This window comes from Sinohyriopsis cumingii, chromosome 14, assembly GCF_028554795.1.
Source record: "Sinohyriopsis cumingii isolate HCF-2022 chromosome 14, ASM2855479v2, whole genome shotgun sequence".
In the NCBI taxonomy this organism is placed as follows: Eukaryota; Metazoa; Mollusca; class Bivalvia; order Unionida; family Unionidae; genus Sinohyriopsis; species Sinohyriopsis cumingii.
In genome coordinates this window covers 48524658-48549965 of record NC_142974.1, presented here as the reverse complement: position 1 = coordinate 48549965, position 25308 = coordinate 48524658, and the positions used below count along the sequence as shown (strand labels likewise).

The window sequence follows — 25308 nt, the reverse complement described above, 5'->3', positions numbered from 1 at the left end:
TCCTTGTAACCCTTCCCTTATATACGGTTTTCTGGCATACGTCACAAGAAATACAGAACCGTGTGACATCGTCATTAACACCAGGCCAGTAGAATTCAGCGACTATTCTATTGGTGGTCTTCGCCTTACCTAGGTGTCCTGCCATGCTAGACTCATGGGCCACCCTAAGTACTTGAGATCTGTGTCTCTGGGGTACAACCACTTGCCAATACCTCTTACCCTCCAGAGTGATAAACTCCCTATGAATTAGCCCGTTCCTACGAACGAATCTCGAGCTGCCCCCACCCTTGCAGTGTCTAATTGCGCCGGACGCGATATTTTTCTCAATGACAATCTTGATGGATTCATCACGTTCTTGTTCTCGTTTGAATTCATCACGCGAAATTCCGGAGAACGATTCCGGTACTATTAATTTCTGAAACGAGTTTTTCTCTCTCCTGGTTTGCGCTCGCGTTTCGACTGCCTGGGCCAAAGGGGTCCTGAAATCTGCCATGGTTGGAAGACGGGAACCTTCAACATTACCGATCGTCAGACGTAAATAGGGTTTTCCATACAAAGGGCATCTACAGTTCCGGTCAAGAAAGGTGTTTCTACCGTGATCCTTACTACGGGGATGCGACCGATCGTTTCATCGAGTAGCATGCATGGGGACTCCCACCTGAGCATTTGGTTATTCTGCACGAGACTGCGTTTGATCACTACAGCCGTGCAACCAGTGTCACGTAATGCTACGATTTCTCGACCGTTCACGAAACCTCTCGCGGTTGGTACTCGCGCTTCGGGAAAAAGACACGTGCCAAGTGTGTGAATACCTGGTTCTACCTGCACCATATTACCAGATACACTTTTATTATGTATAGCCACGGCTACCTTATGCATAAATCCCTTTCTTTTAGGACATTTTTCTTGAATATGACCCCATTCCTTACACAAGAAACATTGTACACCCTGACGACCTGTGTCCCTAACTGACCTACTTGCCTCAGCTGATTTCACAAGCTCCCTAGGCATCGGTCTCGTAGACTGGTTTCCAGACTTAAAATCTTTTGAAACCATGTTCTGGGTTCCCCCCTGAGCCTCGGCATAGAAATCGGCTAGTTTAGCCATACCCTGAACGTTTGAATAGACTTTCTCTTTCAGAAACTGACCTAGTTCCCGCCCCACTGTGTTCAACAGTTGATCTCTGAGCAAGAAATCAGTCAACCCTTCAAAAGTTTTCACCGCTTTGCCGCATTCAATCCACCGCTGAAAATAGTTCGCTATTCTAACGATGAACTGATCAAAGGTTTCTCCCTTCTCGGGCTTGCTACTCCTGAACTTTTTACGAAAACCCTGTTTTGTCAGCTCGTACCTTTTTAGAAGTGCTTCCTTCAGAACGTCGTATTTAAACACATCGTCTCTAGGAAGTCGCGAGTACACATCCAGCGCTTTACCTTTTAATAAAGCACTGAGATGCAGTGCCCAGTCATTCCGACTCCACTTCTGGTTTCTTGGTATACCGCTCAAACCGATGAAGATAACTATCCATGTTATCTTTCTCATCGTCAAAGGAGCTTAGTTTGGGACCCTTTGATTTACTAGAGGCAGAATCGTGTTCTCCTTTTCTAGCTGTTGCCAACTCTACCTTACCTTCATGATCTCGTTGCCTTAATCTTTCTTCTACCTCCAACGCTTCTAACCTTGCTTGTTTTTCTAACTCTATTTTCTCCCTCTCAGCTCCCCGTTCCCATTCTCTCCTTTCCTTTTCGGCCTGTTTTTCTAGTTCTATCTTTTCCTTCTCTAATTCTGCCCGCCTTTCCTCTGTTTTCCTTTTTTCCCTTTCAAGTTGTTTGGTCATTTCCATCTCCTTTACCCTTTCGTCCCTCTCCCGGGCTTGTTCTTCCCTTTCTAATTCCCTCGCCCTAACCTTTTCATCCCTCTCCCTGGCTTGTTCTTCCTTAATAAATTCCCTTAAACGTTCTCCCTCATACCCATGTTCTTTGCCTAAGGTGACCAAGTCCTTAAGGGATGACATGATTAATATTAACAAAAATTTAATTTAACAAAAGAAACTATTCCTAATGAAGGCAACTCAAAACAAAAATGAATAAGTATTTATACTAGACCCACACACCTAGAACTACTAAACAAAATGAACACCTACTTGATTGTCTTCTCAAGAAGGTCACACACGAATATAAACGATCAGAGTTTACTTTCACAACCACTGTGATGACGGTTCACTTAATCCAAATATCCCACTTCTGACACCATTGTCGCAGAATTGTAACCAACTGGGTTTTTCGACGAAATCAAGAAGCCAAACACAATGTAAGAAAGATGGAAATTTATGAATGAGTTAATAATGATAAATATATGATGTAGAAATACAATTGAAAATAAACAAAACAAATATTGAATAAAATGAAGTGCAGATCCAAGAACCCTCATGGGCTGCACATACCCCTTAAACAGTATGCTGTTCAACAAGAACACAATTATAAAGATTCAAAAATAATCTTACACACGATTCAAAATACTCTTAACACACCTCAAGATTCAAAATAATCTTGATACAACAAAAGATTCACAATAATCTTTGACACAGCTAAAGATTCAAAACAACTTATATCGACTAAGATTCGCAATAATCTTATCACGACTAAAATTCACAATAATCTTATCACGACTAAGATTCACAATAATCTTATCACAACAGACAGCGTTGTTCTGGAAGCTCCAGATGACTCCAAGAAACTTTACACTGCTTCGTACAGCTTCGGACCGCTCTAGTTATGTTCACAAGAACATTTCATATACATTCACGGCTACAGACACGGTCAGCTACCATAATAGACAGCTGCTATAACAGTCAGCTACAAACAGTCAGAATCATCTTCAAACACAGTCAGAAACAGCTTCCAACACAGTCACAGCTTCCAACACAGACACAGCGGCCAACACAGACACACAGACGCACAGACGCAGACGCAGCTGCAGATTCACATACGCAGCTATAATAAAACCAAATGGGACATAATAGTTTATGCATAATTTCTATATATATGATAGTACTTTTAAAAATCTGCGTTGTAATAAACATTATTACGCGATAACACAGTACAAACCGAATAAGCTTCGCCTATCAAATAAATAGAATGTAAATTTAAACACTTACCCCTATGGCTGGAGAATAAAGGAGAGTGTATACTCCTTGACGTGATCCAAAAATGACCAGTCTGGTTTTTCGGGATTCGTCTTACTTAAATCCATAGGAGAGTGAGTACAAGTCGGGGTAGAATACCCGTGCACCTCATGTTAGTCATGATACCCGACACAAGTAATATGTGGCTAGGTACATGTTAATACAGTCGCTTACCTGGAAAAACACATTCACCCTACATAACGCTGTACGCATGCACAACGAGAAATAGTCTAATTGTTTTCAGGCAAAACCAAGTAATTTCTTTGCCTAATTCTGTGACAACACCTCCCCCCCCAGAAGAAAAAAATGCACACATTTTTTTTATAAAAACCCTCACAGAATAAAAGAAAAATAACTACTTTCGATATTTACACCGGTAATACCGCAATTTGGATTTTCTATATTAAAAAGCAAAATTATCCAAAGTTTTAATCATGTCCTACTCAAGTAGTCTGCCCCTATATTCTCAACCTCTCTTATTGCCTCTACACGGAAGCGATATGGTTGTAGTGTCAGCGCCCAACGCATCAATCGAGCGTTAGCAACCTTGGCCTTGTTTAAATACAATGGGGTTGGTGATCAGTTTCGAGAACAAAATCTCTCCCAAAAAGATATGCATGATACTTCCCAAATCCCCACACTACGGTCAAACACTCTTTCTCAATAACTGAATAGTTTTTCTCCCTGGGTAGCAATTTTCTACTCGAGTAAGCTACGGGTAACTTATTGTTATCTTGCTCTTGCAGTAAAACTGCTCCCAACCCATTTTCAGAGGCATCTGTTCTTAAAATGAAGGGTTTGCTAATATCTGGCAATATTAATATAGGTGCACTGATGAATTTTTCTTTAAGCGTGGAAAACGCTATATCCTGTGGTGGTCCCCACTCTACTTTGTTGAGTTGCCCCTTCTTTGTCAGATCAGACAGTGGGCTAGCAATGGCTGCAAAGTTTGGTATAAACTTTCTATAAAACCCTACTAGACCTAGAAACGAACGAACTTGCGTTATGTTGTCCGGTTTAGGTGCGTTTCCAATCGCTTCCACTTGATTTGGGGTGAGGTTTCAACTGACCCAAACCACTGACCCTATGACCCAGACAATCTAAATCTCTATAGCCAATACTGCATTTAGTGGGTCTGACTGTGAGGTTCGCTCTGCGGAGTCTATCGAAGAGTTCCCCCAAGACGGACACGTGCTCACTCCAAGTATTCGTGTACACAAATATGTCATCTACAAAGCTATCAACGCCTTCTAAAGCCCTTAGCAACTTGCGCATCAAACGACAACAGGTGGCACTGGCACCTACTAACCCGAATGGCATTACCTTGAATTGATATAATCCTTTCTGGGTCGCAAATGCTGTCAATGTACGGGACTCTTGAACAATGGGAACCTGCCAATATCCCTTGGACAGATCTAATTTGGAAATCCATCGGTTGCCCGACAACTTTGCAAATAGACCCTCCATATCTGGCATTGGTTCTGCATCGAACACCGTGATTTTCTTTAACTGTTGAAAGTCGATACAGAATCGGTTCGTCCCATCTTTTTTTCTGACTGGCACTAAGGGAGAAGAATATGGTGAGTTGGAGGGTTCAATCACCCCCAGATCTAACATTTTACTCACCTCTTCGTCCACAGCTTCTCGTGCGTTGTATGGTACCGGATAACCTTTGATTCTAATTGGGTCAGATGTATTCAGTTTAATTTTGAGGTCTACTAAGGTTGTACAACCTGGTCTGTCGGTGAATACATCAGAGTATTTAACCAAAAGCGCATTAATTTGTTGACGCTGGTCATTGGTCAACTCTGCACTCACATCGACTTGATCTACCCCTTCCCTTGCAACACCCAAGGGACACTCAAAGGGAACCTCGTGTTCTGATTCTCCCAAGTCGTCGTCGATGACTGCCGTACAAACGACATTCAAGACTCCTTGTTCTACTTTGTCGCTCTGTCTCTTGATGTACAACTTAAGCATGTTAGCATGGAATGTCTTTAAATTGCCGTCTATGTCAATTTTGTAGTCCATGTCATTCTTGACCTCCTTAACATCGTAGGGACCTTTCCACTGGACTAGTAATTTATTTGTGCTGGTAGGAAGAAGCAATAAAACCCGATCTCCTACAAGAAATTTCCTATTTTGCGCTCTGCGGTTAGAATACTTGGCATATCTACGTCCCGATTTCATTAATTCGTCGCGTGCCATCTGGCATGTACTTTCCAGTTTCTCTCGCAGACCTAGCACGTACTGGTATGTAGTTTTTATTTCCTCGCTCGCGACGTCACCTGTCCACAGTTCGCGTAGTATCCGCATCGGGCCTCGAACTGTTCTTCCGTACAGCAATTCGAAGGGTGAAAATCCTAAACTTTCTTGCGGTACTTCACGGTACGCGAACAGAACTGCGTTCAAATAACGGTTCCAGTCTTGCGGACGTTCCGCGCACATCTTTCGTAGCATACTTTTAAGGGTTCCATTAAATTTCTCTACCAGTCCATTGCACATCGGATGGTATGGGGTAGTGTTTAGCTGTTTGATTGATAACAGTCTACTTATTTCACCCATGAGGTCGGAGGTGAATTGGGCACCATAATCCGTAAGGATTTCTTCTGGCACCCCTACCCTACTGAAGATGTCAACCGATGCTTCAGCCACCCGTTCTGTTTCAATAGTTGGTAACGCTACAGCTTCGGGAGATCTGGTTGCGTAATCCACAAGAGTAAGAATATACCGGTTCTTCCTTTCGGTAACTGGTTGTATTGGGCCTACAATATCCACCGCCACTCTTTTAAACGGTGTATCTATTAATGGCATCTGTCCCAAGGGTACCCTTGTAACCCTTCCCTTATATACGGTTTTCTGGCATACGTCACAAGAAATACAGAACCGTGTGACATCGTCATTAACACCAGGCCAGTAGAATTCAGCGACTATTCTATTGGTGGTCTTCGCCTTACCTAGGTGTCCTGCCATGCTAGACTCATGGGCCACCCTAAGTACTTGAGATCTGTGTCTCTGGGGTACAACCACTTGCCAATACCTCTTACCCTCCAGAGTGATAAACTCCCTATGAATTAGCCCGTTCCTACGAACGAATCTCGAGCTGCCCCCACCCTTGCAGTGTCTAATTGCGCCGGACGCGATATTTTTCTCAATGACAATCTTGATGGATTCATCACGTTCTTGTTCTCGTTTGAATTCATCACGCGAAATTCCGGAGAACGATTCCGGTACTATTAATTTCTGAAACGAGTTTTTCTCTCTCCTGGTTTGCGCTCGCGTTTCGACTGCCTGGGCCAAAGGGGTCCTGAAATCTGCCATGGTTGGAAGACGGGAACCTTCAACATTACCGATCGTCAGACGTAAATAGGGTTTTCCATACAAAGGGCATCTACAGTTCCGGTCAAGAAAGGTGTTTCTACCGTGATCCTTACTACGGGGATGCGACCGATCGTTTCATCGAGTAGCATGCATGGGGACTCCCACCTGAGCATTTGGTTATTCTGCACGAGACTGCGTTTGATCACTACAGCCGTGCAACCAGTGTCACGTAATGCTACGATTTCTCGACCGTTCACGAAACCTCTCGCGGTTGGTACTCGCGCTTCGGGAAAAAGACACGTGCCAAGTGTGTGAATACCTGGTTCTACCTGCACCATATTACCAGATACACTTTTATTATGTATAGCCACGGCTACCTTATGCATAAATCCCTTTCTTTTAGGACATTTTTCTTGAATATGACCCCATTCCTTACACAAGAAACATTGTACACCCTGACGACCTGTGTCCCTAACTGACCTACTTGCCTCAGCTGATTTCACAAGCTCCCTAGGCATCGGTCTCGTAGACTGGTTTCCAGACTTAAAATCTTTTGAAACCATGTTCTGGGTTCCCCCCTGAGCCTCGGCATAGAAATCGGCTAGTTTAGCCATACCCTGAACGTTTGAATAGACTTTCTCTTTCAGAAAACTGACCTAGTTCCCGCCCCACTGTGTTCAACAGTTGATCTCTGAGCAAGAAATCAGTCAACCCTTCAAAAGTTTTCACCGCTTTGCCGCATTCAATCCACCGCTGAAAATAGTTAGCTATTCTAACGATGAACTGATCAAAGGTTTCTCCCTTCTCGGGCTTGCTACTCCTGAACTTTTTACGAAAACCCTGTTTTGTCAGCTCGTACCTTTTTAGAAGTGCTTCCTTCAGAACGTCGTATTTAAACACATCGTCTCTAGGAAGTCGCGAGTACACATCCAGCGCTTTACCTTTTAATAAAGCACTGAGATGCAGTGCCCAGTCATTCCGACTCCACTTCTGGTTTCTTGGTATACCGCTCAAACCGATGAAGATAACTATCCATGTTATCTTTCTCATCGTCAAAGGAGCTTAGTTTGGGACCCTTTGATTTACTAGAGGCAGAATCGTGTTCTCCTTTTCTAGCTGTTGCCAACTCTACCTTACCTTCATGATCTCGTTGCCTTAATCTTTCTTCTACCTCCAACGCTTCTAACCTTGCTTGTTTTTCTAACTCTATTTTCTCCCTCTCAGCTCCCCGTTCCCATTCTCTCCTTTCCTTTTCGGCCTGTTTTTCTAGTTCTATCTTTTCCTTCTCTAATTCTGCCCGCCTTTCCTCTGTTTTCCTTTTTTCCCTTTCAAGTTGTTTGGTCATTTCCATCTCCTTTACCCTTTCGTCCCTCTCCCGGGCTTGTTCTTCCCTTTCTAATTCCCTCGCCCTAACCTTTTCATCCCTCTCCCTGGCTTGTTCTTCCTTAATAAATTCCCTTAAACGTTCTCCCTCATACCCATGTTCTTTGCCTAAGGTGACCAAGTCCTTAAGGGATGACATGATTAATATTAACAAAAATTTAATTTAACAAAAGAAACTATTCCTAATGAAGGCAACTCAAAACAAAAATGAATAAGTATTTATACTAGACCCACACACCTAGAACTACTAAACAAAATGAACACCTACTTGATTGTCTTCTCAAGAAGGTCACACACGAATATAAACGATCAGAGTTTACTTTCACAACCACTGTGATGACGGTTCACTTAATCCAAATATCCCACTTCTGACACCATTGTCGCAGAATTGTAACCAACTGGGTTTTTCGACGAAATCAAGAAGCCAAACACAATGTAAGAAAGATGGAAATTTATGAATGAGTTAATAATGATAAATATATGATGTAGAAATACAATTGAAAATAAACAAAACAAATATTGAATAAAATGAAGTGCAGATCCAAGAACCCTCATGGGCTGCACATACCCCTTAAACAGTATGCTGTTCAACAAGAACACAATTATAAAGATTCAAAAATAATCTTACACACGATTCAAAATACTCTTAACACACCTCAAGATTCAAAATAATCTTGATACAACAAAAGATTCACAATAATCTTTGACACAGCTAAAGATTCAAAACAACTTATATCGACTAAGATTCGCAATAATCTTATCACGACTAAAATTCACAATAATCTTATCACGACTAAGATTCACAATAATCTTATCACAACAGACAGCGTTGTTCTGGAAGCTCCAGATGACTCCAAGAAACTTTACACTGCTTCGTACAGCTTCGGACCGCTCTAGTTATGTTCACAAGAACATTTCATATACATTCACGGCTACAGACACGGTCAGCTACCATAATAGACAGCTGCTATAACAGTCAGCTACAAACAGTCAGAATCATCTTCAAACACAGTCAGAAACAGCTTCCAACACAGTCACAGCTTCCAACACAGACACAGCGGCCAACACAGACACACAGACGCACAGACGCAGACGCAGCTGCAGATTCACATACGCAGCTATAATAAAACCAAATGGGACATAATAGTTTATGCATAATTTCTATATATATGATAGTACTTTTAAAAATCTGCGTTGTAATAAACATTATTACGCGATAACACAGTACAAACCGAATAAGCTTCGCCTATCAAATAAATAGAATGTAAATTTAACACTTACCCCTATGGCTGGAGAATAAAGGAGAGTGTATACTCCTTGACGTGATCCAAAAATGACCAGTCTGGTTTTTCGGGATTCGTCTTACTTAAATCCATAGGAGAGTGAGTACAAGTCGGGGTAGAATACCCGTGCACCTCATGTTAGTCATGATACCCGACACAAGTAATATGTGGCTAGGTACATGTTAATACAGTCGCTTACCTGGAAAAACACATTCACCCTACATAACGCTGTACGCATGCACAACGAGAAATAGTCTAATTGTTTTCAGGCAAAACCAAGTAATTTCTTTGCCTAATTCTGTGACAACACCTCCCCCCCCAGAAGAAAAAAATGCACACATTTTTTTTATAAAAACCCTCACAGAATAAAAGAAAAATAACTACTTTCGATATTTACACCGGTAATACCGCAATTTGGATTTTCTATATTAAAAAGCAAAATTATCCAAAGTTTTAATCATGTCCTACTCAAGTAGTCTGCCCCTATATTCTCAACCTCTCTTATTGCCTCTACACGGAAGCGATATGGTTGTAGTGTCAGCGCCCAACGCATCAATCGAGCGTTAGCAACCTTGGCCTTGTTTAAATACAATGGGGTTGGTGATCAGTTTCGAGAACAAAATCTCTCCCAAAAAGATATGCATGATACTTCCCAAATCCCCACACTACGGTCAAACACTCTTTCTCAATAACTGAATAGTTTTTCTCCCTGGGTAGCAATTTTCTACTCGAGTAAGCTACGGGTAACTTATTGTTATCTTGCTCTTGCAGTAAAACTGCTCCCAACCCATTTTCAGAGGCATCTGTTCTTAAAATGAAGGGTTTGCTAATATCTGGCAATATTAATATAGGTGCACTGATGAATTTTTCTTTAAGCGTGGAAAACGCTATATCCTGTGGTGGTCCCCACTCTACTTTGTTGAGTTGCCCCTTCTTTGTCAGATCAGACAGTGGGCTAGCAATGGCTGCAAAGTTTGGTATAAACTTTCTATAAAACCCTACTAGACCTAGAAACGAACGAACTTGCGTTATGTTGTCCGGTTTAGGTGCGTTTCCAATCGCTTCCACTTGATTTGGGGTGAGGTTTCAACTGACCCAAACCACTGACCCTATGACCCAGACAATCTAAATCTCTATAGCCAATACTGCATTTAGTGGGTCTGACTGTGAGGTTCGCTCTGCGGAGTCTATCGAAGAGTTCCCCCAAGACGGACACGTGCTCACTCCAAGTATTCGTGTACACAAATATGTCATCTACAAAGCTATCAACGCCTTCTAAAGCCCTTAGCAACTTGCGCATCAAACGACAACAGGTGGCACTGGCACCTACTAACCCGAATGGCATTACCTTGAATTGATATAATCCTTTCTGGGTCGCAAATGCTGTCAATGTACGGGACTCTTGAACAATGGGAACCTGCCAATATCCCTTGGACAGATCTAATTTGGAAATCCATCGGTTGCCCGACAACTTTGCAAATAGACCCTCCATATCTGGCATTGGTTCTGCATCGAACACCGTGATTTTCTTTAACTGTTGAAAGTCGATACAGAATCGGTTCGTCCCATCTTTTTTTCTGACTGGCACTAAGGGAGAAGAATATGGTGAGTTGGAGGGTTCAATCACCCCCAGATCTAACATTTTACTCACCTCTTCGTCCACAGCTTCTCGTGCGTTGTATGGTACCGGATAACCTTTGATTCTAATTGGGTCAGATGTATTCAGTTTAATTTTGAGGTCTACTAAGGTTGTACAACCTGGTCTGTCGGTGAATACATCAGAGTATTTAACCAAAAGCGCATTAATTTGTTGACGCTGGTCATTGGTCAACTCTGCACTCACATCGACTTGATCTACCCCTTCCCTTGCAACACCCAAGGGACACTCAAAGGGAACCTCGTGTTCTGATTCTCCCAAGTCGTCGTCGATGACTGCCGTACAAACGACATTCAAGACTCCTTGTTCTACTTTGTCGCTCTGTCTCTTGATGTACAACTTAAGCATGTTAGCATGGAATGTCTTTAAATTGCCGTCTATGTCAATTTTGTAGTCCATGTCATTCTTGACCTCCTTAACATCGTAGGGACCTTTCCACTGGACTAGTAATTTATTTGTGCTGGTAGGAAGAAGCAATAAAACCCGATCTCCTACAAGAAATTTCCTATTTTGCGCTCTGCGGTTAGAATACTTGGCATATCTACGTCCCGATTTCATTAATTCGTCGCGTGCCATCTGGCATGTACTTTCCAGTTTCTCTCGCAGACCTAGCACGTACTGGTATGTAGTTTTTATTTCCTCGCTCGCGACGTCACCTGTCCACAGTTCGCGTAGTATCCGCATCGGGCCTCGAACTGTTCTTCCGTACAGCAATTCGAAGGGTGAAAATCCTAAACTTTCTTGCGGTACTTCACGGTACGCGAACAGAACTGCGTTCAAATAACGGTTCCAGTCTTGCGGACGTTCCGCGCACATCTTTCGTAGCATACTTTTAAGGGTTCCATTAAATTTCTCTACCAGTCCATTGCACATCGGATGGTATGGGGTAGTGTTTAGCTGTTTGATTGATAACAGTCTACTTATTTCACCCATGAGGTCGGAGGTGAATTGGGCACCATAATCCGTAAGGATTTCTTCTGGCACCCCTACCCTACTGAAGATGTCAACCGATGCTTCAGCCACCCGTTCTGTTTCAATAGTTGGTAACGCTACAGCTTCGGGAGATCTGGTTGCGTAATCCACAAGAGTAAGAATATACCGGTTCTTCCTTTCGGTAACTGGTTGTATTGGGCCTACAATATCCACCGCCACTCTTTTAAACGGTGTATCTATTAATGGCATCTGTCCCAAGGGTACCCTTGTAACCCTTCCCTTATATACGGTTTTCTGGCATACGTCACAAGAAATACAGAACCGTGTGACATCGTCATTAACACCAGGCCAGTAGAATTCAGCGACTATTCTATTGGTGGTCTTCGCCTTACCTAGGTGTCCTGCCATGCTAGACTCATGGGCCACCCTAAGTACTTGAGATCTGTGTCTCTGGGGTACAACCACTTGCCAATACCTCTTACCCTCCAGAGTGATAAACTCCCTATGAATTAGCCCGTTCCTACGAACGAATCTCGAGCTGCCCCCACCCTTGCAGTGTCTAATTGCGCCGGACGCGATATTTTTCTCAATGACAATCTTGATGGATTCATCACGTTCTTGTTCTCGTTTGAATTCATCACGCGAAATTCCGGAGAACGATTCCGGTACTATTAATTTCTGAAACGAGTTTTTCTCTCTCCTGGTTTGCGCTCGCGTTTCGACTGCCTGGGCCAAAGGGGTCCTGAAATCTGCCATGGTTGGAAGACGGGAACCTTCAACATTACCGATCGTCAGACGTAAATAGGGTTTTCCATACAAAGGGCATCTACAGTTCCGGTCAAGAAAGGTGTTTCTACCGTGATCCTTACTACGGGGATGCGACCGATCGTTTCATCGAGTAGCATGCATGGGGACTCCCACCTGAGCATTTGGTTATTCTGCACGAGACTGCGTTTGATCACTACAGCCGTGCAACCAGTGTCACGTAATGCTACGATTTCTCGACCGTTCACGAAACCTCTCGCGGTTGGTACTCGCGCTTCGGGAAAAAGACACGTGCCAAGTGTGTGAATACCTGGTTCTACCTGCACCATATTACCAGATACACTTTTATTATGTATAGCCACGGCTACCTTATGCATAAATCCCTTTCTTTTAGGACATTTTTCTTGAATATGACCCCATTCCTTACACAAGAAACATTGTACACCCTGACGACCTGTGTCCCTAACTGACCTACTTGCCTCAGCTGATTTCACAAGCTCCCTAGGCATCGGTCTCGTAGACTGGTTTCCAGACTTAAAATCTTTTGAAACCATGTTCTGGGTTCCCCCCTGAGCCTCGGCATAGAAATCGGCTAGTTTAGCCATACCCTGAACGTTTGAATAGACTTTCTCTTTCAGAAACTGACCTAGTTCCCGCCCCACTGTGTTCAACAGTTGATCTCTGAGCAAGAAATCAGTCAACCCTTCAAAAGTTTTCACCGCTTTGCCGCATTCAATCCACCGCTGAAAATAGTTCGCTATTCTAACGATGAACTGATCAAAGGTTTCTCCCTTCTCGGGCTTGCTACTCCTGAACTTTTTACGAAAACCCTGTTTTGTCAGCTCGTACCTTTTTAGAAGTGCTTCCTTCAGAACGTCGTATTTAAACACATCGTCTCTAGGAAGTCGCGAGTACACATCCAGCGCTTTACCTTTTAATAAAGCACTGAGATGCAGTGCCCAGTCATTCCGACTCCACTTCTGGTTTCTCGGTATACCGCTCAAACCGATGAAGATAACTATCCATGTTATCTTTCTCATCGTCAAAGGGGCTTAGTTTGGGACCCTTTAATTTACTAGAGGCAGAATCGTGTTCTCCTTTTCTAGCTGTTGCCAACTCTACCTTACGTTCATGATCTCGTTGCCTTAATCTTTCTTCTACCTTCAACGCTTCTAACCTTGCTTGTTTTTCTAACTCTATTTTCTCCCTCTCAGCTCCCCTTTCCCATTCTATCCTTTCCTTTTCGGCCTGTTTTTCTAGTTCTATCTTTTCCTTCTCTAATTCTGCCCGCCTTTCCTCTGTTTTCCTTTTTTCCCTTTCAAGTTGTTTGGTCAATTCCATCTCCTTTACCCTTTCGTCCCTCTCCCGGGCTTATTCTTCCCTTTGTAATTCCCTCGCCCTAACCTTTTCATCCCTCTCCCTGGCTTGTTCTTCCTTAATAAATTCCCTTAAACGTTCTCCCTCATACCCATGTTCTTTGCCTAAGGTGACCAAGTCCTTAAGGGATGACATGATTAATATTAACAAAAATTTAATTTAACAAAAGAAACTATTCCTAATGAAGGCAACTCAAAACAAAAATGAATAAGTATTTATACTAGACCCACGCACCTAGAACTACTAAACAAAATGAACACCTACTTGATTGTCTTCTCAAGAAGGTCACACACGAATATAAACGATCAGAGTTTACTTTCACAACCACTGTGATGACGGTTCACTTAATCCAAATATCCCACTTCTGACACCATTGTCGCAGAATTGTAACCAAGTGGGTTTTTCGACGAAATCAAGAAGCCAAACACAATGTAAGAAAGATGGAAATTTATGAATGAGTTAATAATGATAAATATATGATGTAGAAATACAATTGAAAATAAACAAAACAAATATTGAATAAAATGAAGTGCAGATCCAAGAACCCTCATGGGCTGCACATACCCCTTAAACAGTATGCTGTTCAACAAGAACACAATTATAAAGATTCAAAAATAATCTTACACACGATTCAAAATACTCTTAACACACCTCAAGATTCAAAATAATCTTGATACAACAGAAGATTCACAATAATCTTTGACACAGCTAAAGATTCAAAACAACTTATATCGACTAAGATTCGCAATAATCTTATCACGACTAAGATTCACAATAATCTTATCACGACTAAGATTCACAATAATCTTATCACAACAGACAGCGTTGTTCTGGAAGCTCCAGATGACTCCAAGAAACTTTACACTGCTTCGTACAGCTTCGGACCGCTCTAGTTATGTTCACAAGAACATTTCATATACATTCACGGCTACAGACACGGTCAGCTACCATAATAGACAGCTGCTATAACAGTCAGCTACAAACAGTCAGAATCATCTTCAAACACAGTCAGAAACAGCTTCCAACACAGTCACAGCTTCCAACACAGACACAGCGGCCAACACAGACATACAGACGCACAGACGCAGACGCAGCTGCAGATTCACATACGCAGCTATAATAAAACCAAATGGGACATAATAGTTTATGCATAATTTCTATATATATGATAGTACTTTTAAAAATCTGCGTTGTAATAAACATTATTACGCGATAACACAGTACAAACCGAATAAGCTTCGCCTATCAAATAAATAGAATGTACATTTAACACTTACCCCTATGGCTGGAGAATAAAGGAGAGTGTATACTCCTTGACGTGATCCAAAAATGACCAGTCTGGTTTTTCGGGATTCGTCTTACTTAAATCCATAGGAGAGTGAGTACAAGTCGGGGTAGAATACCCGTGCACCTCATGTTAGTCATGATACCCGACACAAGTAATATGTGGCTAGGTACATGTAAATACAGTCGCTTACCTGGAAAAACACATTCACCCTATATAACGCTGTACGCATGTACAACGAAAAATAGTCTAATTGTTTTCAGGCAAAACCAAGTAATTTCTTTGCCTAATTCTGTGACAACACCTCCCCCCCCAGAAGAAAAAAATGCACACATTTTTTTTTATAAAAACCCTCACAGAATAAAAGAAAAATAACTACTTGCGATGTTTACACCGGTAATACCGCAATTTGGATTTTCTATATTAAAAAGCAAAATTATCCAAATTTTTAATCATGTCCTACTCAGGTAGTCTGCCCCTATATTCTCAACCTCTCTTATTGCCTCTACACGGAAGCGATATGGTTGTAGTGTCAGCGCCCAACGCATCAATCGAGCGTTAGCAACCTTGGCCTTGTTTAAATACAATGGGGGTGGTGATCCGTTTCGAGAACAAAATCTCTCCCAAAAAGATATGCATGATACTTCCCAAATCCCCACACTACGGTCAAACACTCTTTCTCAATAACTGAATAGTTTTTCTCCCTGGGTAGCAATTTTCTACTCGAGTAAGCTACGGGTAACTTATTGTTATCTTTCTCTTGCAGTAAAATTGCTCCCAACCCATTTACAGAGGCATCTGTTCTTAAAATGAAGGGTTTGCTAATATCTGGCAATATTAATATAGGTGCACTGATGAATTTTTCTTTAAGCGTGGAAATAGTTATATCCTGTGGTGGTCCCCACTCTACTTTGTTGGGTTGCCCCTTCTTTGTCAGATCAGACAGTGGGCTAGCAATGGCTGCAAAGTTTGGTATAAACTTTCTATAAAACCCTACTAGACCTAGAAACGAACGAACTTGCGTTTTGTTGTCCGGTTTATGTGCGTTTCCAATCGCTTCCACTTGCTTGGGGTGAGGTTTCAACTGACCCAAACCACTGACCCTATGACCCAGACAATCTAAATCTGTAAAGCCAATACTGCATTTAGTGGGTCTGACTGTGAGGTTCGCTCTGCGGAGTCTATCGAAGAGTTCCCCCAAGACGGACACGTGCTCACTCCAAGTATTCGTGTACACAAATATGTCATCTACAAAGCTATCAACGCCTTCTAAAGCCCTTAGCAACTCGCGCATCAAACGACAACAGGTGGCACTGGCACCTACTAACCCGAATGGCATTACCTTGAATTGATATAATCCTTTCTGGGTCGCAAATGCTGTCAATGTACGGGACTCTTGAACAATGGGAACCTGCCAATATCCCTTGGACAGATCTAATTTGGAAATCCATCGGTTGCCCGACAACTTCGCAAATAGACCCTCCATATCTGGCATTGGTTCTGCATCGAACACCGTGATTTTATTTAATTGTCGAAAGTCGATACAGAATCGGTTCGTCCCATCTTTTTTTCTGACTGGCACTGAGGGAGAAGAATATGGTGAGTTGGAGGGTTCAATCACACCCAGATCTAACATTTTACTCACCTCTTCGTCCACAGCTTCTCGTGCGTTGTATGGTACTGGATAACCTTTGATTCTAATGGGGTCAGATGTATTCAGTTTAATTTTGAGGTCTACTAAGGTTGTACAACCTGGTCTGTCGGTGAATACATCAGAGTATTTAACCAAAAGCGCATTAATTTGTTGACGCTGGTCATTGGTCAACTCTGCACTCACATCGACTTGATCTACCCCTTCCCTTGCAACACCCAAGGGACACTCAAGGGGAACCTCGCGTTCTGATTCTCCCAAGTCGTCGTCGATGACTGCCGTACAAACGACATTCAAGACTCCTTTTTCTACTTTGTCGCTCTGTCTCTTGGTGTACAACTTAAGCATGTTAGCATGGAATGTCTTTAAATTGCCGTCTATGTCAATTTTGTAGTCCATGTCATTCTTGACCTCCTTAACATCGTAGGGACCTTTCCACTGGACTAGTAATTTATTTGTGCTGGTAGGAAGAAGCAATAAAACCTGATCTCCAACAAGAAATTTCCTATTTAGCGCTCTGCGGTTATAATACTTGGCATATCTACGTCCCGATTTCATTAATTCGTCGCGTGCCATCTGGCATGTACTTTCCAGTTTCTCTCGCAGACCTAGCACGTACTGGTATGTAGTTTTTATTTCCTCGCTCGCGACGTCACCTGTCCACAGTTCGCGTAGTATCCGCATCGGGCCTCGAACTGTTCTTCCGTACAGCAATTCGAAGGGTGAAAATCCTAAACTTTCTTGCGGTACTTCACGGTACGCGAACAGAACTACGTTCAAATAACGGTCCCAGTCTTGCGGACGTTCCGCGCACATCTTTCGTAGCATACTTTTAAGGGTTCCATTAAATTTCTCTACCAGTCCATTGCACATCGGATGGTATGGGGTAGTGTTTAGCTGTTTGATTGATAACAGTCTACTTATTTCACCCATGAGGTCGGAGGTGAATTGGGCACCACAATCCGTAAGGATTTCTTCTGGCACCCCTACCCTACTGAAGATGTCAACCGATGCTTCAGCCACCCATTCTGTTTCAATAGTTGGTAAATCTACAGCTTCGGGAGATCTGGTTGCGTAATCCACAAGAGTAAGATTATACCGGTTCTTCCTTTCGGTAACTGGTTGTATTGGGCCTACAATATCCACCGCCACTCTTTTAAACGGTGTATCTATTAATGACATCTGTCCCAAGGGTACCCTTGTAACCCTTCCCTTATATACGGTTTTCTGGCATACGTCACAAGACCTACATAACCGTGTGACACCGTCATTAACACCAGGCCAGTAGAATTCAGCGACTACTCTACTGGTGGTCTTCGCCTTACCTAGGTGTCCTGGCATGCTAGACTCATGGGCCACCCTAAGTACTTGAGATCTGTATCTCTGGGGTACGACCACTTGCCAATACCTCTTACCCTCCAGAGTGATAAACTCCCTATGAATTAGCCCGTTCCTACGAACGAATCTCGAGCTGCCCCCACCCTTGCAGTGTCTAATTGCGCCGGACGCGATTTTCTCAATGACAATCTTGATGGATTCATCACGTTCTTGTTCTCGTTTGAATTCATCACGCGAAATTCCGGAGATCGATTCAGGTACTATTAATTTCTGAAACGAGTTTTTCTCTCGCCGGGTTTGCGCTCGCGTTTCGACTGCCTGGGCCAAAGGGGTCCTGAAATCTGCCATGGTTGGAAGACGGGAACCTTCAACATTACCGATCGTCAGTCGTAAATAGGGTTTTCCATACAAAGGGCATCTACAGTTCCGGTCAAGAAAGGTGTTTCTACCGTGATCCTTACTACGGGGATGCGACCGATCGTTTCATCGAGTAGCATGCATGGGGACTCCCACCCGAGCATTTGGTTATCCTGAACGAGACTGCGTTTGATCACTACAGCCGTGCAACCAGTGTCACGTAATGCTACGATTTCTCGACCGTTCACGAAACCTCTCGCGGTTGGTACTCGCGCTTCGGGAAAAAGACACGTGCCAAGTGTGTGAATACCTGGTTCTACCTGCACCATATTACCAGATACACTTTTATTATGTATAGCCACGGCTACCTTATGCATAAATCCCTTTCTTTTAGGACATTTTACTTGAATATGACCCCATTCCTTACACAAGAAACATTGTACACCCTGACGACCTGTGTCCCTAACTGACCTACTTGCCTCAGCTGATTTCACAAGCTCCCTAGGCATCGGTCTCGTAGACTGGTTTCCAGACTTAAAATCTTCTGAAACCATGTTCTGGGTTCCCCCATGAGCCTCGGCATAGAAATCGGCTAGTTTAGCCATATCCTGAACGTTTGAATAGACTTTAGCTTTCAGAAACTTACCTAGTTCCCGCCCGACTGTGTTCAACAGTCGATCTCTGAGCAAGAAATCAGTCAACCCTTCAAACGTTTTCACCGCTTTGCCGCATTCAATCCACCGCTGAAAATAGTTCGCTATTCTAACGATGAACTGATCAAAGGTTTCTCCCTTCTCGGGCTTGCTACTCCTGAACTGTTTACGAGAACCCTGTTCAGTCAGCTCGTACCTTTTTAGAAGTGCTTCCTTCAGAACGACGTATTTAAACACATCGTCTCTAGGAAGTCGCGAGTACACATCCAGCGCTTTACCATTTAATAAAGCACTGAGATGCAGTGCCCAGTCATTCCGACTCCACTTCTGGTTTCTCGGTATACAGCTCTAACCGATGAAGATAACTATCCATGTTATCTTTCTCATCGTCAAAGGGGCTTAGTTTGGGACCCTTTAATTTACTAGAGGCAGAATCGTGTTCTCCTTTTCTAGCTGTTGCCAACTCTACCTTACGTTCATGATCTCGTTGCCTTAATCTTTCTTCTACCTTCAACGCTTCTAACCTTGCTTGTTTTTCTAACTCTATTTTCTCCCTCTCAGCTCCCCTTTCCCATTCTCTCCTTTCCTTTTCGGCCTGTTTTTCTAGTTCTATCTTTTCCTTCTCTAATTCTGCCCGCCTTTCCTCTGTTTTCCTTTTTTCCCTTTCAAGTTGTTTGGTCATTTCCATCTCCTTTACCCTTTCGTCCCTCTCCCGGGCTTGTTCTTCCCTTTCTAATTCCCTCGCCCTAACCTTTTCATCCCTCTCCCTGGCTTGTTCTTCCTTAATAAATTCCCTTAAACGTTCTCCCTCATACCCATGTTCTTTGCCTAAGGTGACCAAGTCCTTAAGGGATGACATGATTAATATTAACAAAAATTTAATTTAACAAAAGAAACTATTCCTAATGAAGGCAACTCAAAACAAAAATGAATAAGTATTTATACTAGACCCACACACCTAGAACTACTAAACAAAATGAACACCTACTTGATTGTCTTCTCAAGAAGGTCACACACGAATATAAACGATCAGAGTTTACTTTCACAACCACTATGATGACGGTTCACTTAATCCAAATATCCCACTTCTGACACCATTGTCGCAGAATTGTAACCAAGTGGGTTTTTCGACGAAATCAAGAAGCCAAACACAATGTAAGAAAGATGGAAATTTATGAATGAGTTAATAATGATAAATATATGATGTAGAAATACAATTGAAAATAAACAAAACAAATATTGAATAAAATGAAGTGCAGATCCAAGAACCCTCATGGGCTGCACATACCCCTTAAACAGTATGCTGTTCAACAAGAACACAATTATAAAGATTCAAAAATAATCTTACACACGATTCAAAATACTCTTAACACACCTCAAGATTCAAAATAATCTTGATACAACAAAAGATTCACAATAATCTTTGACACAGCTAAAGATTCAAAACAACTTATATCGACTAAGATTCGCAATAATCTTATCACGACTAAGATTCACAATAATCTTATCACGACTAAGATTCACAATAATCTTATCACAACAGACAGCGTTGTTCTGGAAGCTCCAGATGACTCCAAGAAACTTTACACTGCTTCGGACCGCTCTAGTTATGTTCACAATAACATTTCATATACATTCACGGCTACAGACACGGTCAGCTACCATAATAGACAGCTGCTATAACAGTCAGCTACAAACAGTCAGAATCATCTTCAAACACAGTCAGAAACAGCTTCCAACACAGTCACAGCTTCCAACACAGACACAGCGGCCAACACAGACACACAGACGCACAGACGCAGACGCAGCTGCAGATTCACATACGCAGCTATAATAAAACCAAATGGGACATAATAGTTTATGCATAATTTCTATATATATGATAGTACTTTTAAAAATCTGCGTTGTAATAAACATTATTACGCGATAACACAGTACAAACCGAATAAGCTTCGCCTATCAAATAAATAGAATGTAAATTTAACACTTACCCCTATGGCTGGAGAATAAAGGAGAGTGTATACTCCTTGACGTGATCCAAAAATGACCAGTCTGGTTTTTCGGGATTCGTCTTACTTAAATCCATAGGAGAGTGAGTACAAGTCGGGGTAGAATACCCGTGCACCTCATGTTAGTCATGATACCCGACACAAGTAATATGTGGCTAGGTACATGTTAATACAGTCGCTTACCTGGAAAAACACATTCACCCTACATAACGATGTACGCATGTACAACGAGAAATAGTCTAATTTTTTTCAGGCAAAACCAAGTAATTTCTTTGCCTAATTCTGTGACAACACCTCCACCCCCCCAGAAGAAGAAAATGCACACATTTTTTTTTATAAAAACCCTCACAGAATAAAAGAAAAATAACTACTTTCGATATTTACACCGGTAATACCGCAATTTGGATTTTCTATATTAAAAAGCAAAATTATCCAAATTTTTAATCATGTCCTACTCAAGTAGTCTGCCCCTATATTCTCAACCTCTCTTATTGCCTCTATACGGAAGCGATATGGTTGTAGTGTCAGCGCCCAACGCATCAATCGAGCGTTAGCAACCTTGGCCTTGTTTAAATACAATAGGGGTTGGTGATCAGTTTCGAGAACAAAATCTCTCCCAAAAAGATATGCATGATTCTTCCCAAATCCCCACACTACGGTCAAACACTCTTTCTCAATAACTGAATAGTTTTTCTCCCTGGGTAGCAATTTTCTACTCGAGTAAGCTACGGGTAACTTATTGTTATCTTGCTCTTGCAGTAAAACTGCTCCCAACCCATTTTCAGAGGCATCTGTTCTTAAAATGAAAGGTTTGCTAATATCTGGCAATATTAATATAGGTGCACTGATGAATTTTTCTTTAAGCGTGGAAAAAGCTATATCCTGTGGTGGTCCCCACTCTACTTTGTTGGGTTGCCCCTTCTTTGTCTGATCAGACAGTGGGCTAGCAATGGCTGCAAAGTTTGGTATAAACTTTCTATAAAACCCTACTAGACCTAGAAACGAACGAACTTGCGTTATGTTGTCCGGTTTAGGTGCGTTTCCAATCGCTTCCACTTGCTTGGGGTGAGGTTTCAACTGACCCAAACCACTGACCCTATGACCCAGACAATCTAAATCTGTAAAGCCAATACTGCATTTAGTGGGTCTGACTGTGAGGTTCGCTCTGCGGAGTCTATCGAAGAGTTCCCCCAAGACGGACACGTGCTCACTCCAAGTATTCGTGTACACAAATATGTCATCTACAAAGCTATCAACGCCTTCTAAAGCCCTTAGCAACTTGCGCATCAAACGACAACAGGTGGCACTGGCACCTACTAACCCGAATGGCATTACCTTGAATTGATATAATCCTTTCTGGGTCGCAAATGCTGTCAATGTACGGGACTCTTGAACAATGGGAACCTGCCAATATCCCTTGGACAGATCTAATTTGGAAATCCATCGGTTGCCCGACAACTTCGCAAATAGACCCTCCATATCTGGCATTGGTTCTACATCGAACACCGTGATTTTATTTAATTGTCGAAAGTCGATACAGAATCGGTTCGTCCCATCTTTTTTTCTGACTGGCACTAAGGGAGAAGAATATGGTGAGTTGGAGGGTTCAATCACCCCCAGATCTAACATTTTACTCACCTCTTCGTCCACAGCTTCTCGTGCGTTGTATGGTACCGGGTAACCTTTGATTCTAATGGGGTCAGATGTATTCAGTTTAATTTTGAGGTCTACTAAGGTTGTACAACCTGGTCTGTCGGTGAATACATCAGAGTATTTAACCAAAAGCGCATTAATTTGTTGACGCTGGTCATTGGTCAACTCTGCACTCACATCGACTTGATCTACCCCTTCCCTTGCAACACCCAAGGGACACTCAAGGGGAACCTCGTGTTCTGATTCTCCCAAGTCGTCGTCGATGACTGCCGTACAAACGACATTCAAGACTCCTTTTTCTACTTTGTCGCTCTGTCTCTTGATGTACAACTTAAGCATGTTAGCATGGAATGTCTTTAAATTGCCGTCTATGTCAATTTTGTAGTCCATGTCATTCTTGACCTCCTTAACATCGTAGGGACCTTTCCACTGGACTAGTAATTTATTTGTGCTGGTAGGAAGAAGCAATAAAACCTGATCTCCAACAAGAAATTTCCTATTTCGCGCTCTGCGGTTATAATACTTGGCATATCTACGTCCCGATTTCATTAATTCGTCGCGTGCCATCTGGCACGTGCTTTCCAGTTTCTCTCGCAGATCTAGCACGTACTGGTATGTAGTTTTTATTTCCTCACTCGCGACGTCACCTGTCCACAGTTCGCGTAGTATCCGCATCGGGCCTCGAACTGTTCTTCCGTACAGCAATTCGAAGGGTGAAAATCCTAAACTTTCTTGCGGTACTTCACGGTACGCGAACAGAACTGCGTTCAAATAACGGTCCCAGTCTTGCGGACGTTCCGCGCACATCTTTCGTAGCATACTTTTAAGGGTTCCATTAAATTTCTCTACCAGTCCATTGCACATCGGATGGTATGTGGTAGTGTTTAGCTGTTTGATTGATAACAGTCTACTTATTTCACCCATGAGGTCGGAGGTGAATTGGGCACCACAATCCGTAAGGATTTCTTCTGGCACCCCTACCCTACTGAAGATGTCAACCGATGCTTCAGCCACCCGTTCTGTTTCAATAGTTGGTAACGCTACAGCTTCGGGAGATCTGGTTGCGTAATCCACAGGAGTAAGAATATACCGGTTCTTCCTTTCGGTAACTGGTTGTATTGGGCCTACAATATCCACCGCCACTCTTTTAAACGGTGTATCTATTAATGGCATCTGTCCCAAGGGTACCCTTGTAACCCTTCCCTTATATACGGTTTTCTGGCATACGTCACAAGGCCTACAGAACCGTGTGACACCGTCATTAACACCAGGCCAGTAGAATTCAGCGACTAGTCTACTGGTGGTCTTCGCCTTACCTAGGTGTCCTGGCATGCTAGACTCATGGGCCACCCTAAGTACTTGAGATCTGTATCTCTGGGGTACGACCACTTGCCAATACCTCTTACCCTCCGGAGTGATAAACTCCCTATGAATTAGCCCGTTCCTACGAACGAATCTCGAGCTGCCCCCACCCTTGCAGTGTCTAATTGCGCCGGACGCGATTTTCTCAATGACAATCTTGATGGATTCATCACGTTCTTGTTCTCGTTTGAATTCATCACGCGAAATTCCGGAGATCGATTCAGGTACTATTAATTTCTGAAACGAGTTTTTCTCTCGCCGGGTTTGCGCTCGCGTTTCGACTGCCTGGGCCAAAGGGGTCCTGAAATCTGCCATGGTTGGAAGACGGGAACCTTCAACATTACCGATCGTCAGTCGTAAATAGGGTTTTCCATACAAAGGGCATCTACAGTTCCGGTCAAGAAAGGTGTTTCTACCGTGATCCTTGCTACGGGGATGCGACCGATCGTTTGATCGAGTAGCATGCATGGGGACTCATACCCTAGCATTTGGTTATCCTGCACGAGACTGCGTTTGATCACTACAGCCGTGCAACCAGTGTCACGTAATGCTACGATTTCTCGACCGTTCACGAAACCTCTCGCGGTTGGTACTCGCGCTTCGGGAAAAAGACACGTGCCAAGTGTGTGAATACTTGGTTCTATCTGCACCATATTACCAGATACACTTTTATTCTGTATAGCCACGGCTACCTTATACATAAATCCCTTTCTTTTGGGACATTTTACTTGAATATGACCCCATTCCTTACACAAGAAACATTGTACACCCTGACGACCTGTGTCCCTAACTGACCTACTTGCCTCAGCTGATTTCACAAGCTCCCTAGGCATCGGTCTCGTAGACTGGTTTCCAGACTAAAAATCTTTTGAAACCACGTTCTGGGTTCCCCCATGAGCCTCGGCATAGAAATCGGCTAGTTTAGCCATATGCTGAACGTTTGAATAGACTTTCTCTTTCAGAGACTGACCTAGTTCCCGCCCCACTGTGTTCAACAGTTGATCTCTGAGCAAGAAACCAGTCAACCTTTCAAACTTTTTCACCGCTTTGCCGCATTCAATCCACCGCTGAAAATAGTTCGCTATTCTAACGATGAA

General features: G+C 42.7%; 1 protein-coding gene and 3 pseudogenes across 1 annotated transcript; all 4 read right to left on the bottom strand.

The window, feature by feature from the left end:
- Positions 1-3616: 3616 nt before the first annotated feature.
- LOC149783730 (uncharacterized) lies at positions 3617-7119 on the bottom strand (annotated as a pseudogene).
- A 359-nt stretch (positions 7120-7478) lies between these two features.
- LOC149783729 (uncharacterized) lies at positions 7479-8091 on the bottom strand. The gene has a single exon (XM_089932893.1). The coding sequence runs from the start codon at positions 8025-8027 to the stop codon at positions 7479-7481; it is 549 nt and encodes a 182-aa protein (XP_089789019.1). The 5' UTR covers positions 8028-8091.
- A 1537-nt stretch (positions 8092-9628) lies between these two features.
- Positions 9629-13566, bottom strand: LOC149783728 (uncharacterized; annotated as a pseudogene).
- Positions 13567-15640: 2074 nt separating this feature from the next.
- LOC149783727 (uncharacterized) lies at positions 15641-19139 on the bottom strand (annotated as a pseudogene).
- Positions 19140-25308: the final 6169 nt, after the last annotated feature.